This window comes from Oreochromis aureus, linkage group 23 (assembly GCF_013358895.1).
Source record: "Oreochromis aureus strain Israel breed Guangdong linkage group 23, ZZ_aureus, whole genome shotgun sequence".
NCBI lineage: Eukaryota > Metazoa > Chordata > Actinopteri > Cichliformes > Cichlidae > Oreochromis > Oreochromis aureus.
The window spans coordinates 16,099,595-16,119,786 of NC_052963.1; the positions used below are offsets into that span (position 1 = coordinate 16,099,595).

Here is a 20,192-nt window from a genome sequence, read left to right on the forward strand (position 1 = left end):
CTGTGCTTTGCCAACAAGCAAGCCACTTTAACTGAACTCAATTCAATACCAATTCTGCCAAAAAGAGTGGTCATAAATTTACCCAAAATTATGCCAGAAGATTGTTGATGGCTACCAAAAGCATCTGGCTGAGGTGCAACTTGCTTAGGGACATTTAACCAAATATTAGCGGAGGTATATGCATGTTGTTAGCCCGTGTGGATTAGAGAAAATCCAAAAGAAATTCAAACTTGTGCAAGTTACTAAAGATGTATACTGTACAATCATTCCACTCTGGAAAAAGAACAGTTTAAATAAATACTTAAAAGCCCCAAATTACCATGACATTCATCCTCATGTTTAGTTTATGCAACAAATTCTTTAATTTTGATCATAGTTTCTAAAAACTGATTCAGGAAACACTGAAAAACTTTAGGAAAGACCACAGCCATATCAAGCTGGGATAACAAACACAACATAATAAGTTACACAAAAGAATCCACTTTTCATGCAAGTGTGACAGTTTTTTCCTTCTCGACTGTAGCGATTTGTAGCACCCTGACTGCAGCGACTCCATCACTTTTAATGTGGCTTTGGAAGCAATCACGGCAGATTAACCTGCTGATAGAAGCTTCTTCACAAAAGCACATAACAGCTCTGAAATATACTCTGGAGAGGTGCCATTTATTGCTTTTCGCAAGCGATCAATAAATTTTGAAAGTCAATCCTGAAGTTAACATGGAGATGTGTAAAGTTAGCAAATAAGGGCTGAGAGCAGGGTGGGGGGCGGGGGCTTTTAATAATGTTGTCTTTAAAACAATGATACAAACACGTTTATCTCTTAAAATGTGATTTCTAATCAATATTTCCACAGAAAAATGAACAGAAAGTCAGAGTTCAGTTTGAGCTTTGATTTAAATCTGCTGATCTTAAACATTTGGATCAATACAAGGTGTTATTGATAGTATGAATAGATCTTCAAGCTTTAAGTCCATCCACATGTGGCAGTGCGGTCACAGCAGAGGGAGTTCAGGAGCATCGAGGAGTTCTTGTCCCAATTCTGACTCTCTTATGGCAAAGAATGTGACACCTGAGCTGTACGCTGCAGGGATCCTGATGTGAGTCATCTTGGGTCGATTGATTTCTTCTTCTTCTTCTTCTTCTTCTTCCTCCTCCGTGGCCATCTGCCTCACCTGACCTGAGGAAAACAGGAAAAACAGTGTCAAATATCACATCGGGCACAAAATGTAAAGGAAAGTCTTCACAAGCAGATGCTTTACCCTCGACATCCAGAGCCTTCCACCGTGGGTCAGACTGGCTCTCCGAGAGGCCCGACAGAGAGCAGTCGGGCGTCAGTCGCTGCAGCACGTCTTCTCGACGAATCAGCAACACGGATTCACTGCAGAGTCGCTGGTGCACCTCTCCCTCGCTTACTACAATGCACAATAACCAACACCAGCATGAGGAGATGATTCCTCTTCCCTATAAGCAGCTATTTCCTTTCCCTTACTCACCTACATCTAAAGGATTGGTCATAAAGACAGCGTTGGATGCGACCCCAAATATGAGCTGGTGGTGCCAGGCGTCGGGCACCTCCTCGCCCTCGGGTACAGCCAGCTGCATGTTCATGGTCGCCACGGGAACTGCGCCTTTTCGGATCCAACGGGCGAGCCAGGGGACTAGTCTGACTCGCCTGCGAGGGTGGAGGTGGAAGAATCGGCCCGTCACCTTGCCTCCGCTGGCCTCCTGCGCTCCCTGGATGAGCTGGATGTGAGTCGCACCTGAAAGAGCGGGATGAAACGGGACGCCGACATTTATCACATCTGACTCATAACAGTTAAACAAAAAGTCTGTGTCACGTCCGCTCAGAAGCTGAAATCTCAGTGTAAAAACTGTGTAGCAGAGCTGAGAAAGTCAATTACAGCCTCTCCTGCGAGAGACATCAAACTCTTTGTCTAATTCAAGAGGGTACTTTTGAATTCGCCTGGTTGGCAGTGCAGCCAGCTGTCACACTTGTGGGAAGCAGCACTTATGGGTTCAAGACATTACAGAGCAGGGCAGTTATAGTCCCTGTTAGCATCTGTGACACCCCAGATATTACTGTCTGTGGAGCTAAATTAAGATATGCACCTATACCGCACTTTATGTATTAACATTTCATTACCTGAAATGTCATGGAACAGCTTGCCGAGAGAGTGAGAAATTTTGAGATTGAGCCAACGGCTTACAGTGTAATACCTGCCAATTTAGGGGGAGGCTTTTAAATTGCACGAAAACACACATTTTTAGGGAATTGTAAATGCTAAAGAGACTGCATTTATGTGGCTTTTCTAGTCTTAACAGCCACTCAAAGTGCTTTAACACCAGAAGCCACGCTCGCCCGTTCAGGCAGAGGTTTATAGTCTAGATCGATTCTGTTTGAGCTGTGTAACCTTCTCGGTCCCCTGGGTTCTTGAAGCAAATGGCCAAAAGCAGCCCTTGGGATCATTTTATGCAGCCCGTGGAGCAGAAAAAGGAAAGAAGGCAGTACTGTATGCACAGGTATAGCCAAAAGACATTTTTTTTAACACCTGCGGTAATTTTTATTTAACAATATCAGTAACAGCTCTGTGTTGGTACCTCATCACTGCTTTCATTTGAATGTGAGATGGATATAGAGCTGACCCCCTACCGCCAGCACCAATGCCATGCAGAAGAGAGCAGGCATCACTAAAAACAGATATGAAATGGTATAGTTAAAAAAACAACATGAAAGGAAGAGCTGGGTTGTAAAGAGGCTTGCAGGGCAGCTTAAATAGGTGCCTTTAAGCTGCTCACTTATTTGGCAAGGGGTCGCCACAGCGGATGGATCCACAGATTTGACATCAGATGCCCATCCTGATACAACCTTCCCCGACTGGAACTCAGAATTCAGTAGCATGTGACCTCTTCAGGCTGGGTTTGTTTCTCCTTTTGGCAAATGTTTTCACCACTATACTGAGGGGCACTACAAGAGATTTTTCAATGGGATGTGAGACATGTGACGTAGGCCAACACTGAGCTCAGCCGATCTGCAATCAAGACAAATCACAGTTTAATTCCATCTCTCCAAGCTGTCCACCTGACAGCTTTCGTTCAAATTTCTTCATTGTCTATGTCACTTCTGCAAGAACTCAGAGGACCACGTGCATTGTTATTACATCAACTTGTCAGCAGTCAGGACTGAGATTTGTTTAATAAGGCTCAGCAAAGAAAAAAAAATTTCCTCTTATCTTGAAAGAACTTAATAAAGCAAAGTAAGAAAATAGACCCTCGTGTTTTGCATCAACTACTCGTTGCTACGTTCTTATTAAGGATGAATCAAGACTCATTAGGGTTTACACAAAAACATATTCCAGTATGGAAAGAGGGATTCTGACCACTTTAAGTGCACACACATCAGACACATTCAGTTAACGCTAAAGACTTCCTGTCAGATGGCACTCAGACAGTTAGAGTGCACCCCACATCTCCACCACCCTCAGCCTCAGTATGGGCTCCCTACAGGGTTGTATGCCGTGACCCCTGCTCTATTCCACGATTGCACCCCATCCACCACAGCAACACCATCAGTAAATTCACAGACGACACCACGGTGATGGGGTTCATGTCTGTGCGAGATGAATCGGCCTGCAGGGACGAGGTGGTGCAGATGACTGTGAGGTGCAGAGACAACAACTTGTCTTCTTTTGATCAATAGGAAAGTCTACTGACGTACTGTCTACGTGTGTGGTCCAGCTGCACGTCAGTAGACCTTCCTATTGATCAAAAGAAGACAAGTTGTTGTCTCTGCACCTCACCGTCATCTGCACCACCTGCTGCACAGTGGCAAAAAGCCATCTCTAGAGGAACTCTACAACACCCGCTGTCTCAGGAAATCGCAAAAACATTTTGTCTGACTCATCACACCCAGACGATGCAGCACAATAAAATCAAGGACAATGTTACTTCCCCACAACTATTTCAGCATAGTTTTAATTTATTTTGTATATATTATTTATATCCTCTTTAGCACTAAATGCTGAACTTAGTTTTGCTGAACTTGTAACATAGTAATTTTAATCATTATTTAGGGGTCTGGAAGCCATGTTAACTTGTCACGGGGAAGGTTTAGTCTGTTACGCTGGCTGGAAAAGACGCTCACCTTCTAACTTTTTTTTGCAGTGTTAGAGCATAGCAATATCTATGGCTGGATTAAGTGCACGCAAATGCCTTTTTTTCTCCACACACTTTTACACTTACAAGACGCATAAAGTGTTCCAGAGGGCTGTCACTGGCCTGCAGCTTTCACTTGGAGAGCCCCAGCCCTTGAAGGTTAAACAGGAACTCCAAGAGAATCGATCTAAAGCCACTGTCACCTGCTTGTGCTGAAATAATTCATTTACTTGTCATTTGGCTTTCTGTTTTGTCATCTTGTATATGCTTAATCCAGTTAACGACAGTCTGCTGAGCTTGCTTTCATTTTTATGGAAGGTTGAAGCATCTAAAATCTGTCCAAATCCTCATGGAAAAAGAGCATTTGCAGACCTTCAAATGTAAGCTTTTTACATGTATAGATAATAAAGCAGTTATGATGTGCTTATAGAACATATGCGTCTACTTTCCCTCTCCCTCCCCTTAGGGAATCCACAATGAAACAGGACCTACACCCTATAATTGTTGCAGTAGGCAAAAATTCATGAGAATAAAAGTTACCTGGCAATAAAAATATATATTATGCACAGACAGATAAGAATGGACTTATCCATTCTTATCTGTCTGAAAAAAAAATAGTGGAAAGTTGGATATAAGAAAAAGAAATGCAATTTCAACGGTAGTCTCTGTTTTTCCACGTGACAAAGAAACAGTAATGTAGGAAATGAAAGAAACCTGTCAGCACAATGATTTGGGTTTAAACTTTGAAAAAATGAATGTGTAAAATTACAGATAAAATTCTGATAGCTCATTGCTCGGACTCTCCTGTAGTTTCTGTTGGTTCATGGAAAATGTCTTTTTTGTGAACGCATTGCAAAAAAATAAAATAAAAGACTTCTATAGTCAATAGTGGAAAAACTGTTGTTTTCCTGTTATTTCACTGCATCTATTACTAAATTATTTTGGTGTAATCTGAATGGCCGTGGGGTCGGTCTTTATCACAAAGAAAAGCTTAAAATACATTTCATATTTTCCAAAGCCATCCAATGGGTCAGATTGGAGTCTCTGCCAGTCGATTCTGGCCCCCAGGCCTTATGTATGACCCCCCTGATTTAGACTTAATACTTAAACATAGCTAAATGATCAGCAACAACAGAGGATAAAAGGTGCACACGGCATTTATGTGCACTTTTTGCGTAAAACAAGCACACCCCTCTCCCTCCCTTTAGCTATGTTTAGTGTTCTCACCAGCTTCACTGCGGGACAGCAGGTAGTCCGGCAACGGTGACTCGTTCCTCCGCAGACGCGTTTGGACGCAGCGGTCAGCTTCCTCCGGGGTCACGTCTACTCCGAGCGCCTTCAGCACGTCCACCACAGCCGTGGCCCCGCAGGCGGACGCTCCGATCTGCAGGGTCTGCATCTCCAGAGCCTCCTGGACGGACCACAGCATGGCTTCATCGGCCCCTGCCTCCTCATCATCCTCACGACCTCCCCGGACCTCCTCACACACAGCCGCCTCCATCTGAGAGCCTCACCTGGAATCATTAGTAAACGCACAAAGTGAAAGTAAAGCACCTGCAGCCATTAACCATGTAGTCCATGAATACAGAGGGGAGAGCTTAACGAGATCCAACACATATGTGCACCGAAGTTACTCCTCATAGTCCACTCGGATGTTTGCCAGTCATAACAACGGATTTATTTACGTTTATTATACGTGTCCTCACCATTTCTCACGCTGTCAGACACAAACCGACAGCTGTAGCCATAACAGCAGTGTGCGCATGCCCGAACTGCGCGTGTTCAGCTCTTCACCGCTTTCTTTACCAGCAGGGTAGAGGAGGAATGAGGCGACTGGCGCCCCTGCTGGCCACTTTCAGCTCTGACCCACGACCACTACAAGTGCAGCTCTGCAGGCTGAAGGCATTTACACCGAAAATAATTCAGTTTGCATATCAGTCTACAAACCGTCTTTATAAAGTAGTACTGCTGCATTTTAATGCATTTGAAGATCTGCAAAAGGGGCATTTAAACATGTTTTCAGTTTGAGAAGACAGGACTTTTTAAGAGAAAACTTCGACAATCATATGAACCCCTACGAGCAGGTTCTTTGGCAACAGTGGGAAGGAAAAACTCCCTTTTAACAGGAAGAAACCTCCAGCAGAACCGGGCACAGGGAGGAGCGACCAATAGTCGGGACTGGTTGGGGATGAGCGGATGAAGACAGGACAAAGACGCACAGTGGAAGAGAGCTAGACTCACTGCATTTAACTAGTAGTTAAATGCAGAGAGTTGTATAAACACATAGGGAGTGAAAAAAGAAGAAGCAGAAACACTCAGTGCATCATGGGAATCCTCTATCAGTCTATATCTATTGCAGTGTAACCAAGGGAAGACTATATACTTTATCCTCCCCTAACTGTATGATTTATCAAAACAATGCTTTAAGCCAAATCTTAAAATAGGGTGTCTGTTTCCTGAATCCAGAAAAGTTTGTTGGTTGTTTTTGGTCTTCGAAGCCACATTTTGCTTTCAAAGTCACGGCTCCTGATCTTTGGATCTCTGGGTCGAGCTTTAAGCCATGTAGCCACCTTTAACAAGCAGCTTAAGGTGTTTGTGATATCATAAGTCACTCTGTGTAATCTCTATAAGCAGTCCAGACTGACATCAGTAAAAATGATGTCACAATCAAATCGTTCTTCACAAATAAATTGTAAAAGATGCAGAAGAACAGAAGTATATCTTGCTTCACTGTGATTACACATTATACTACATCATACACAGATCTGTGTGTGTGACTTAGGATTTACATTTTTCTTACGTTGATACATAAAAAACAGCATATCTGCTACGTGTGGAAGTTATTATATATATCACAGTATATATTTTAGTGATAAATGACTTTGCTCACAACAGTCTGGGCATGCAGTTAGGTCCACAGTTAGGTGTAGTTTGTCTCTTTTTTGGATTTCAATCAAACAATAAAGATTTATTCAATTGTGATTGACATGCAGAATTTCAGCTTTAATTCAAGGGGTTTATTGAGAGTATTACATTCTGTTTAAGAATAACAGCCATTTTCAGACACAAAAGTAACTGGATAGTGTTTCATAATTTTTAAATATTTTAAAGGATGGTTTTTAACATTTGGAGGAAAATGCCTGGTAAGTCGATGGCCTAAAGACTAGAACTCATGGACATCTGAGCAGAGATTATATCCCTGCACACGTCAGAATTCATCAAACACCAGTGACATTGGCATGTATAGCAGCCATACTTTTCTCTTCACATAATTCTTGTATTAAATCATTGTGGTGTGTGCCCAAATAATTGTTTTTCAAGAACTGCGCATGCTCGTTTAGATCTATTTATTCATTTATTTATTGGTAAAGTCTAATCTGGTTTTATTGTACTTGAGTGTAACCAGATGTTTGTAGCTTGGAGTAAACTCTCTGTTTACATCCATGAAGGCATTGCTTATAGATTTTAATGAGTCTCCTACCTTTCTGAAAGTGTATTTGACTTGGTTTGATGCTGTGAAGTTGCTCTGTTTAACCACCGAATAATAATTTTGTCATAATCCACTTTATTTGTCTTCTGTGCTCTTTCAGGCCTTTGTTTGTAGCTGGACATCATTCTTTTAATAATGCACAAGATTATTGATCTAGCCACTCATAAAGTTGTTGCTTTCTCTCTGGTTTTTCTTTGGTTGATCTTTGGTTTCACTGCCTAATATGGTCTCTCTCACTTGCACCGACGTCTTTTTGTACTTTACAGTGTAGAGCATGAAATAACAGGAGAGCAGGCCTCACCTGGCCACGAAACTACTTGTCAGTCAATTGTCCAATTATTTCTGAGCCTTAGAAAATGGGGGTTTGTGTATAAAAATGGCTGTAATTCCTAAACACTCAGCACAAAACTTTTGTTAAACCCCTTGAATTAAAGCTGAAAGCCTGCACTTCGGTCACATCTTGATTGTTTGATTTGAAATCCACTGCGATGGCGTACAGAGGCAAAACTACAAAACTGAAGCCTTTGTCTAACAAGTTATGGACCTGACTGCATGACCACAAAGCCCGGACAGTTTTCCATCAAGCCAAAAGATGTCAGTGTGGCTACATGTAACTGCAGCAGGCAGGAGAGCAGCATGTGTGGTAACAGCAGATATGTACGTGGTGTCACAATGTTTGATGCTTTGTGAAAGAGCCCGAGGCGTGCAGCATGTCGCCGACGGCCGCGTCCTTCTTTTTGCCGTGCACGGTTATCACAGGAGGAGGAGGGCATCAGGGTGAAATGTACAGAGAGCAGACAATCTGAGGCATTGAAGGAAATAGTGTAACAAGGCTACTGTAATGAAGATTGTCTTTTTCTTTTTTAATGTGCTAAATATTTTTTCTTGTTGAGCTAAATTTTGAGCCAACCTGATTGCACGCAGCACAAATGAAAAGCACAACAGAACAGTTCAGGATACTCAGCTCAGAATCATCCAAACAGGAAGTCCCACGGGACGTCACTGTTCTCCCAATTATTTCTGACTTAAATTCTACAAACAGCCAACACTGGCTTTGCCTCAGAAACACACGAGAAGCACATGGAAATAAAGTAAGCCAGCTCTCTGCTCAATGCCATCTGGTGGCTGGAAAAGAGAATCAGAGTTTGTAACCCAAAATGACCTGCGCTGGAAAAAAAGAAAGAAAAAAACACAGACTTTAAGATTTGTATGTGATTAAGAAAGCCTCACTTTTATTCCCCTTGCCCACCTTGCTTTGATCTCTCCTACAGTAACTTTATCTGTACTGATCCAGGATCACCCGTCAGCATGTGTAATCATGAACACCGAAATCCTTGTTGGTATTCGCCTCACCCTTTACTTTCGCCAGGTTTTCTCTCAGTTACAGCAACTGGCTGCTGGAAACACTACAAGCAAAGTGTGATTAAAACTGACGGGCTTGACCAACGTGATCCGGCTGCCGATAAGCCAGTCAGGAGATGAGGTAGATGGGATGGGATGAAAGACAGAAGCAACCTCGGCGTCACCATTTTTTTTTTCCACTTGCAGATGTAATAGAAGCTGAAAGGGAGTTTCCTTCTAAGCTGTCTAAGCTTTAGCTCTTCGTTATCAAGCTTGCCAACAGATATGCAGATCAATATTTTCCTGAAGTGGGCTATGAATAATATGAATACTGTGGGGGTAAAATGTGGGATGTGCTAGTCATTTTTGCAGATAATTCGGAAGCTGCGGCGACTCTACAGAATCAATAGCTTTTTCCTGTGAAAGCATTAAACAGTGTGGATATGCAGCAGGTGTAATATGATAATGCTGTGCTCCCAGCAGACTGTAATTTTGTGCAGTCGTGAATCCAAACGGGTGACCAAGTGCCCAAGACCAAGCCAGGCACATTCAGTCGAACTCCAGTATCGGGACTAATGCGGCTGTTTACACTAGTTCCCAAGTGGCTCACGCACTCTTTATCTGAATCCTGCTTTACTTGTTACATAACCGCTCCCAATGCAGAGACCATCAAAAGTAGATCCTTCATGCACTTTCAGTTGAAACCATTAAAGAGATTAAATGAGTGGGATTTAGAAACCGTGCTTAATGGGCCCAGTTTTTCATTGAAACACCGAAACGGTTTGATTTAGCAAACAGCTGGATGGAAACACTTTCTTTTAGAGGTCTGCTGTTCCCCTGAACTTTCCTGCCAGTGATGTCCTCTGGATGACCTTTTGGGTGCTCCTCCATCCACTCACTTATTTTTGATTTTATTTTCCAGATTTCTGAAGTATGAAACACATTTGTGAATATAAACAGCACCCAAGCCTGTACCTACTGACACGTCATTCATATTTAATGATGCATTTCTGTTGTTGTTGACTTTGCCTTTCATGAGTAAACTGCAAATCGCTGAGGCTGGAGGAGGCTAGCTAGCTAGAGTTTTTTCCTCTGTGAATACAGACCATTAATATAGAGACACATACAAGCTGAAGATGCAGCTGTGTGCCCGGCTCATAAATGAATAGGTAAAATAAACGAATGCACTGATCACAAATTAACAGTGACTGCTGCTAGGCAGGCTAATGCAGATTCATGCATCTAATGAAATAGAGGTGCAGGTTAAAAAAGTAAAAATACCGCATCTTTGGCTTCACATTTGTTAAAAGTTAACTTGTTTCAAATGATGGGGGGGAAATAAGGAATTAAGACGGCACCTTGTTAACTTTCTGTTTTAATGCAAAAGTTTCCCCCAAAAGGTCAGACCACAGACCACAGTGCCCAACAACAAATGCTTTAAGTCAAGGACACACACAGCCCAATTTAATCTTAAAACTCACTTTTCTGTCCACACAAAGATGTTTAAGGACACTTTTAGCTGAGACGTCTTAATATAAAAGAACATATAATTTTAACAGTAGTTCTTAGTTATTCTGTAGGATCATGAATCGCTGCTTTAATTAATAGAAAAGAAATGTGTCAGTCTGCATAAATTGTAAGAAATAAAATCGTAAAATGACAGAAAACGACAAAGAGAAAGCTTGTGTAAATTCAATTCAGTTCAACTTTATTTATATGGCACCAGGTCAAAGCCATTGTTGATGATTTCCTAACTATATGAAGAAAAACACAGCCTTCATTTTCACTGCTGTGCAGATAATTGTGGTCAGACGTTTACATCCACTCAGTAATTTGAGGCTTTTAATAATTTCTTTGAACTCATGACTGTACAACACACGTCTTTAATGACTTAATGAGTGGATTAGATTCGATTCTACTGTATTTTATTTGCTGTTATTGTAAAAGTACATTATTCAAACAATGAAAGGAAGTTTGGAAACCAGTTCAAAGTGCAAACAATATATACATATGTATATACAACATATGCCTGAGCCTGGTTCTGCCGGAGGTTTCTTCCTGTTAAAAGGGAGTTTTTCCTTCCCACTGTCGCCAAAGTGCTTGCTCATAGGGGGTCATATGATTGTTGGGTTTTTCTTTGTATTTATTATTGTGCTATCTACTGTACAATATAAAGCGCCTTGAGGCGACTTTTGTTGTGATTTGGCGCTATATAAATAAAATTGAATTGAATTGAATTGAATTGAATATGCACACATCATACATGCACATAAGTAGCCTATAGAGTAATTACAATATGTACAGTTTTGACCTGTACAATGTTTAAGTGTGCAATGCGTGTATGTGACGTGCATGAAACTGTGTGGCGTGCATATGTGTGCGTTGCTATCAGTGACCAGAGTTTAGCAGGCTGACAGCAGTGTGGAAGAAAGTGTTCTTCAGTCTGCTGGTTTGGGAGCAGAGGATCCTGTACTCCTTCCAGAGCGAAGCAGAGTGAACAGTTTGTGGTGTGGATGTGAGGAGTCTTTATGATGTTGTGAGCAGTCTTCAGACTGTGATTCCAGACTATGTTGGCAAAGGAGGGGAGCTGAGTCCCAATGATGTTTTGGGCAGTTTTCTCTACTCACTGTAGAGCTGCTGTTAAACCACAGTACAATGCAGCTGATCAGGATGCTCTCAGAGGTGCATCTGTAGAAGTTCAGGAGACATTTGAGGGTTTTCTTTATCAGGCTAATTGTATTGGTGTGCCAAGTGAGGTCATCGCTGATGTGGACTCCCAGAAGCTCAAAGAGACACGCTGCCACCTCACTCCCTAAGATGTTAAATGGAGCGTGTGATGTGTCCCTGTATCATCTGAAGTCCAAAATAAGCTCCTTGTTCTTCTTGGTGTTAAAGGTAAGATTGTTAACTCCACACCAGTGAGCCAGATGTTCCACCTCCTTCCTGTAAGCCTCCTTGTTGTTCCCACTGATCAACCCCACCACTGCGATGTCATTTGCAAACTTCACAGTGGTGTTTTATACACGCACAGGAATGCAGTGATAGATGAGCAGTGACTAGATGAGTGGATTGAGTATGCCGTCTTGTGGGATACCGTGGTTAGCATCAGGGTAGAGACGATGTGGCCGTCTACTCTAACAGGCTGGAGTGTGTTGGGTGGAAAGTCCAGAGTCCAGTTGCAGAGTGCTGATGCCCAGGTGTCTGAGTTTGGATGGTACAACTGTGTTGAATTCTACAGTTAATCCTGTTAAAACTAAAGCTGAATTTAAAACCCTCCTCCTCACATACAAAGTCTTAAATAATCAGACTGGATCACAGCTCGAAGATTTCATATCATCCCAACAGACCACTTAGCTCTCTCACCGCAGGCTTGTGTGGTTCCTCGAGTTTTTAAAAGTAGAATGGGAGGCAGAGGGTTTGGCTTTCAGGCCCGTTTTCTGTGGAAACCTCTCCCAGTTTGGATTCAGGAGAAAGACACCATCTCTACCTTTAGGATTAGATACAAAACTTTCCTTTTTGATAAAGTTTAAAGTTAGAGGTGGATCAGGTGACCCTGAACCCTCTCTTGGTGTGTGGGGAACTTCTCATGATGCACTGAACACTTCCTCCTACTCTTGCCACTACTGCATATAACTGAATTTTACCTTCTCTCTCTATGTAGTGGGACTTTCTCCATTTTTCCCACATTCACCAAGTCCTTGCATATTGGAAATATATCCTAAATGTTGAGGTTTTTTTCTCCAATATTGTCGTTCATAAAGCACCTTAAGTCGATTGTTGTTGTTAATTGTTGCCATGTAAACAAAATAAAACTGAATTAAATGGAACATAGAGTTGGGTTGGGGTACTTGACTAGCGTGCTTAGACCTCACAGGGTCTATAACTCTCCTCCTGGTGGCTGACACTGTAAAAGTCACTGCTGAGAATCAGTTGTTACCATTTCAACATTGCATCTCTTTCTGACTTTCAAGACAGTTGTTGGTATGTAAACAGCTACATACATTTTCCAGTAGCTTAATGTCTATTAAAGTGAACAGCTGGAGGGCACTTGAGATTGTTTTCTCCTCTATTACACAGTGTCCACATTTGATTTTGCTGATTCAAACCCACGAAGAGCCAATGTCGGCGACAGCTCAGTGCGAGCCTCCAGGTTATGACTGAAAACGAGGTGCAGAGCTCACAGAGATGCTTTGTGCTACAGCAGAAATAAAGAAACAGTCAGTTCTGTGATCTTTGCCTCTTTTGTGCACGCTAAATGTGCAGGAAAAACGGAAGAAACTGCATATCTGTCAGCTGTTTACAGACCTGTGGTCGTCCCCTTGGAAAAATACGTTAAACAGAGTCTATTTAAACACTATCTCCATGACCCCTTGGTACAGAGCAGCTCTGCAGGGATCTACAGGATTAACCAGCGCCTCTGAGGTAAGCTGAATCATAATAAACAGCAGCAACGCTTTGAAAATACCCATAACGGCACATTAGCATTGAAATGAGGTGGCACTTTTGTCAGTAGGTAGTTCTGGGTCACGGATACAAACGCTGAATACTGCCGCGGGGACGACGGCACACACTCAGTTGTCCTCTCCACGGCCCAGTATGCCTACATCGCTAATGTCAATAGTGTTAACATGGTGGCTCGTTTGCAGAGGAGCACGGGATGAATTTGCTCAAAGCGCTGGAAGCCATCCATTTTTTGGAGAGAATTCACATCAACCCTGCTTCGTACTACGGGTTACATCCGTGGCACTTCTACTCATACGCTGTAAAATTTTAAGGGTCCGCACAAAGCCACGGGGTCTATGAGATTTGCTCCTTATATTCTTCACTTCAACTGGCTGTAAAACATCTCCCGCTGTTAACTTACCTTTATATAGGCCATTATGGCAGGCGAGCGCCTGCCCTCTCCGGCATGTCCCCCTCGTCTCCTGCAGTAAAAGTTCTCTGGATTTCAAAAAGGCAAGTGCATAAATAATGAGACAGGGCATTTAGTCTCCACGAAGACAGCATTCCTTGTCTTTTGTCAAACGCATAATGTGGATTTTGCACTCCAGGAAACACTTAAGTGGCAGCTCTACGGGATTGTATTCAGAGTCCAAGTCACATAAGAGCAAAATCACAGTCTGCCACTAATTAAAATGATAGAGGGAAACAGAGCTGAATCGGAGACACACACGGTCCTATAACTGCCAAGCTCAGCTGTCACAAACCTGTGATTTTTTTTAATGGTTTATTCAAAAGCCTGTGCTGTGGAGCGGATACTGTATAGCACAGGTTGTTCTTTCAGTGGCAAATAAAAGGTTTCCTTTCTTTTATTACTGTTCTTTTATTTAGGAGCCTATTACAGCGTGTTCAGCCACTCGGAGCAACTGGAGTCGCCATGCTGCGTGTCAGCCCCTCCTTAGTGAAATTTAATCGCTCAGGCTAAGTCATACCTTCACATATTTAGAACAGTTAAATTACATACATCCATGGACAATTAACTCAACCGGTTGTAGAGAATACTCTCGACACTTCCTGATTGATGTGGACAAAGTGTAGCGATTAAACCGCAATGTAAAGCATTTGCCGAGGAAACGGAAGGCACTTCCTGTTGTCCGTCCAAACAGCCGATGTGAAGTTTGCAAGAACAGCAACGGCAACAGCTTGACAAGCGAGCGGCAACAGCTGCACGGCTCGTTCATGAATACAAATCAAACCATGTGCCACTTTCAATTAGGCCTTCGAGGGGTACTTGTGGGAAACAATTCACAAAGGAGAAGATGTGACATGTTTCATCGCTGCGTCGTGTTTCACATGCGCTACATGCAGGAAAACAACGTGGAGTCATTATTTATGACTGTCTGATGCGCCTAAAAGTTGTTGTTTGGGCATTTGTGCAGTGTTGCAAAAAAGAGAAAAGAAAGAAAGAAAAGGTTTACAGCCCATTATCACATCTAACCAGGATCAGATTCAGCTTAGCCTGACGACCAGAGGAACACACGCCTAAGCTAGATGTGCAAAAGCTGTACATCATCACCTTACTGCAAAAACAAACTGTCCTTGGCAGATAATGTTCCATAAAGTTTCTCGAGCTGGCTGATTTTCCTCTCTGTGAGACATTTGTCAGGTTTCCCTGACACCGGGACAATTTCTGCTCCTCGCTCGTACATCACGGCGCAAAAGGCTGATGAGTTCTTTTCTGAAGATGTCAGCCTAAAATAGCCGCGCTGACATTCCTAATCACACACATGACATTCACGAGGCGAGAGGAAAACTTTCCATCTGCTACCCCGCCGTCAACTCTTAACGGACCAAGCTCTCACACGCCGATGTGACTGAAAGGTGCTCTTCAGGTTCAGACACCTGCATCAAGGCAGCCTGGCATTAGCTTATGATGCGCGCTGTGGTAGCTGTCACTATAGCTGAGTGTCTCCACAACAGATTGCCATTTTCTTTTGCTTTGTTTCTCCAGACCCCCCGCCGCTCGGCCCACCGTTTAGCTATCAACTTCTGACATTTGTCAGCTTCCCTCCAAAACACCCTTTTCACTACACGGGAAGAAGTAGTAAATGTTCAGGGTGGCCTCAGACAGGTTTACAGGAGTATGAAACACTTTGTGTTGTGCTTTTTTCCCTGCATTAGCCGGGAGAATCTTGTCAGTTCTGCGTGACGAATGTAGTAGATGAAGGACATTTTTCAAAAGTTGACAAAAAACCCCCCACTGAGCATCTACTCAGTCCTCCATGGACTTATGTCAAAAGTGGTAACCATATGGTGCATTATATTATAACGATTTTCAATTTCTACCAGCCTATCTGAAAGTACTGGAATACAACACAAGGACAGGGATATTGATGTGAGGGAAATGAAAGGCTGCATACTGAGCTGGTTAGCTTACTGACCGATGTAGCCCTTAGTTGTGTATGTTTTTCCTTTCATTGACCCAAACTGTGGATTGACACAATGGGAAAGCCGTAGGACAGCGCCCTGCCACGGGACAAGGCCATAGAAAGTCCTTACTCCATCAGTAGGACCGGTATCAGCTTCTTTTGGGCAAAAGGATGAGGAGAGCCACAGGAGAGCTACAAAATTATCTCCAGCAGGACACTGGCCTGAATGTCTCTGACCAAGCAACCAGAAATAAACTTCATGAGGGTGGCCAGAGGGCCCGATGTCCTCTAGTGGGCCCACTGCTCACTGGCTGGCACCGTGGAGCCCGATTGGCATTTGCCATAGAATAACATATATGGCAGGTCTGCCACTGGTGCCCTGTGAGAAGAGAGTATAGCTCTCCAGCATGACTTTTTTCCCTATTGAGATCTGATGTGTTTTCTCAATTCCTTTATGTTTTTGCATGAGTGTATCATTTAAAACCTTTGTTTTCCCCTGATTAGCATCACTGAGAAATATAGATACTTCAATATAACTTTACAACAATTTTATTGCTGGTTAAGTATTAATACACATTTGTAAAATAGAGTACCCGTTTGTACTTTGTAGCCAAATTTGCACATAGACTCAGCCTTCATTACCTACTCTCAGACCCTGAAACACCACCAGGGCTGTGGCTGAAAGAATAGAAATACAATCAGATTCTCCCGCGTCTTAATCATAGAGTTGTGATATTCATAATCACATAACCACTTCCTACCATAAAAGACATCTACAGGAAGCGGTGTCTGAAAAGGGCTGGGAAAATCATCAGAGACCCCAGTCACCCATCACATGGACTCTTCACCCTCCTGCCCTCTGGGAGGCGCTACAGGAGCCTCCGGACTAAGACCACCAGGTACCGGAACAGCTTCTTCCCCACAGCTGTCAGACTCCTGAACTCTGCCTCCTGACATCTGACAGCCTCTGTAGAAATTATCCACACCCTCACTTATCTTAACTGCACTACTGTATAGCTCTGTGTAAATAATCATTCTGTACATACAATAATTTTTAACCTTACAACTGTTTACAACTTGCATAGTTCCCATTTCTGTATAACTGTATATCTCATATTTCTGTAAAGTTATTTATTTCATATTCTGTATAGTTTTTCATATTTATATCCTGTTCATAGCCTGTACATAGCTTGTACTCACTACAGCCTGTACATACCTATAGTTATAGAATATTCACAACATACTTCATACCGTGTACATTATAACATACCACAATAGACCCATTTCTGTAATATACTTGCATATCTATATTATTGCTAATATATATTGTAATATATCTATATCACTAAAGCACTTCTGGATGGATGCAAACTGCATTTCGTTGCCCTGTGCCTGTGCATGTGCAGTGACAATAAAGTTGAATTCTATTCTATTCTATTCTATTCTATAAGTCCATTAACTTACAGTCAGCATTTTTCGTTTGTTTTTGTTTTGCTGTCTTTCCTTCCTGGCTTCAAATAGCTCAGACTTTATTAATATATAATCTTACTGACCAAAGCACTTATAGTGCTCACACGTTCATGCAGTACACTGCCTTTTCTTCTCAGACACGCTTACACCACTGCTTCGTCTGCAGCAGCTGTGTTACTTTCAGTCTATAATGTGGTTAACCTCTTCATTTTTTCCCCCATTTATCTTCTTTTGTGAAATCATCTGCTCTGCTGACAGTACACTTATCCATAACTGTGATCGGTCCGATGCTGCCAGCACCATCCCAATCGCCCATTGCAAACGTGCAGGGGAAACCCCGGGTTGGCTTAGTGTGCTAATGACCAGCTTTGTGTGACCACTTACCCTAACACTGGCAATCAGGATAAGTGAAGCCAGATAACAGAAGGATACGCTGCGTATCTGAATACATTTCGTAATACAGGGCCCAGGACTAGCTTCCCTGCCATCAGACTTCCAGATTAGGTAGCAGGTGTGGTTTTAGCTCAGCTGCAGGAAGTCAGGTGGGGCAGAGTAGTTCAGAGAGCAGTGCCAGGTGGATTAATTGGCGCACCAACTGTGTGTTTTCTAATCAACTTGGTGCGCTGGGACCTGAGAACACACACACACACACACACACACACACACATAAAGAAACATCGCAACTAATGCCGCCTCATCTACTGTATGCTCAGTTGAAAACACTTGAGTTGTTATCTAAGTTGAGTGCACTCCGGTAACGCTGGTCAAGCTCCACTGGAGCACACAGTTTTGTGTTTGTTTGCTTGCTGTCCGGCTCGGTCTCCGCCACAGGGGTAATGGGGTCTTCTGCTACACAGATGTTTTGGGTTTGGTCAGCGCTTGTCCACCTTTTTTTAGATGAATTACAGGCTAAGTTGTCACACAATGCTCTCTTCTGTTATCCCTACTGTGCTCCACGCCTACTTACACAAAGATGGAGGCAGCAGTGGGGAGAAAAGACAAAAGAACTAGCGTGACCATAAATGACAGCAAAATGCAGTAGAGCAGCAGTGTCAAACATAAAGCCCAGGGGCCAGAATTGGGCCGCCAAAGGCTCGAATCTGTGCAAATGTGAAGCAGAGCATAAATTTTGTGCTTGCAAGTGTATTTTTACAGGTTTTGCAGCTTCTCCTACTGATAAAGTAGGAGAAGCTATCCAAGCTATCTGCTTTACAATGTATGCTTCTTAAAGTGGTTTCACAGCCCAAAGACAGATTTCATTTAGTACAGCAGCATTTGTTATCATATATTAAAAAAAGAGATGTACTGTATAAATTCCACTTCTTTTTTTATATTAAATTATTTTAGGCATTAACTCTTTCTCCGTGTGTATCTGGTATTTCCACAGGATCTTGGTCATTCTCGATCACCCTAGGGTACATGTCCCATTTTGACCGTCGGACTTCCAGGCTATAATAACAAACTATAAAACAATTGAATGCACGCTGTCCCTATGTGCAGGTGTGCACATAAATATGTGCAGAAAGTCACAGGTAGAATTTCACCTGATTTCACAGATCTGGGGAAGAAGCTGTCTCTCAGTATGGTGGTGTGTGTTTGTATGTTCCTGTACTGCTTTCCAGAAGGAAGCAGTATAAGCAGTTCATTGCCAAGGTGGGTTTGGTCTGCAGCGATATTTCTGGCCTTCTAAATCCATCCTGTGTATACTGAGACAGGAGATACTTTTTATTGTTGCTCTGTGGAAGTTTACAAGAAGCCGAGAAGAGAGTCTGATCCGTTTTGTCTTTCTGAGGAAGAAGAGCCTTTGTTGGACTTTCTTCGCCAGGTGCGAAGTGTTTTTTGGGGACCAGGTCAGGCCAGATGTTATGTGGAGACCCAGGAAGTTGATGTTTCCACACGCTCTATTGCCTCCTGTGTATGAAGAGAGGAGCATGTTCTGTCTTTCTGTACCTCCAGCATGACCAAGGAGGTCATTGTGGATTGCAGGTGTTCAGGACGAGGTTGTTGTCTAAGCACCACTTTGTCAAGTGTTGGTACGTCCTCTCTCATCATTATCCGATACGAGATCCACCACAGTGGTACCATCCGCTAACTTCACGACTGTGTGAGAGTGAGTATGGCCAGGCGGAGCACACAGCCCTGAATCTAATGTTCCATAGGAGACCGCACGCACGCGCATTAAACAACTGTTTTTTACAGCGTGGCTAAAACAAACCTTAAACTTGGTTGAAAGCAGTCAATATGAATTTCTAAGTCATTAGTAGCCGTTTTGAACAGCGATGCCAAACAATATTGACTTGCTGATGTGCTCCTCTTGCTCCCTGCTCCTCTGTTCGGTCTCCACAAAGCAGAAAGAATGTGTGTTGTTAAGGGCTCGTAAACTGTAAACACTCCGTTATATAATCAATAAATGAATATAAAACAACTGGAGACTGCTGGAGCTCCAAAGGCATGTTAATGACAGATATATTAAAAGGAATATTAAAATGCCATACAGAAGACTTCTGCATTGCCAATCCTCTCTTGTTGCCACTCACCTTTTTTTTGGTAAACATGACGAGTCGCCCTAGATCTATTTCTCATCATGCCCTCGCCTCTGACTTCCTCGAGGAGGGCTCATTGTTCTGAAGTGATTGGACCTTAAAGGAGCAGACTCTGTATATGAGTTTATTTGTGTTTGACACAGAAAGCAGGGGGGATGAGGGAGGAGGAGTATTTGTGAGGGCCGCATCTACCGATCTAGATTCAATTTCTATGCAAATTTGACGACTCGTTGTGGAAGAAGCTGCCTTTGTCTGGCGTGGGCAGGCGAGGCTGGCTTAAGGTGTCGCAATGCTCAGGAGTCATGTGTGCACGGGCAGCGAGTGTGC

General features: G+C 42.8%; 1 protein-coding gene across 2 annotated transcripts; it reads right to left on the reverse strand.

Moving 5' to 3' along the window:
• Positions 1-338: 338 nt before the first annotated feature.
• On the reverse strand, positions 339-14,023 carry LOC116318497. 2 transcript variants are annotated; one of them, XM_031737509.2, is made up of 5 exons: positions 13,848-14,023; positions 5,380-5,666; positions 1,494-1,760; positions 1,260-1,412; positions 339-1,177 (listed from the first exon to the last, which is right to left on the reverse strand). In XM_031737509.2, exons 2-5 carry the CDS (start codon positions 5,651-5,653, stop codon positions 993-995), a joined length of 879 nt encoding a protein of 292 aa, XP_031593369.1. In that variant the 5' UTR covers positions 5,654-5,666; positions 13,848-14,023; the 3' UTR covers positions 339-992. The 2 variants fall into 2 exon arrangements, with proteins under 2 accessions (XP_031593369.1, XP_031593368.1); XM_031737508.2 differs by lacking the exon at positions 13,848-14,023 and adding an exon at positions 5,859-5,936.
• Between the last annotated feature and the right edge of the window lie 6,169 nt (positions 14,024-20,192).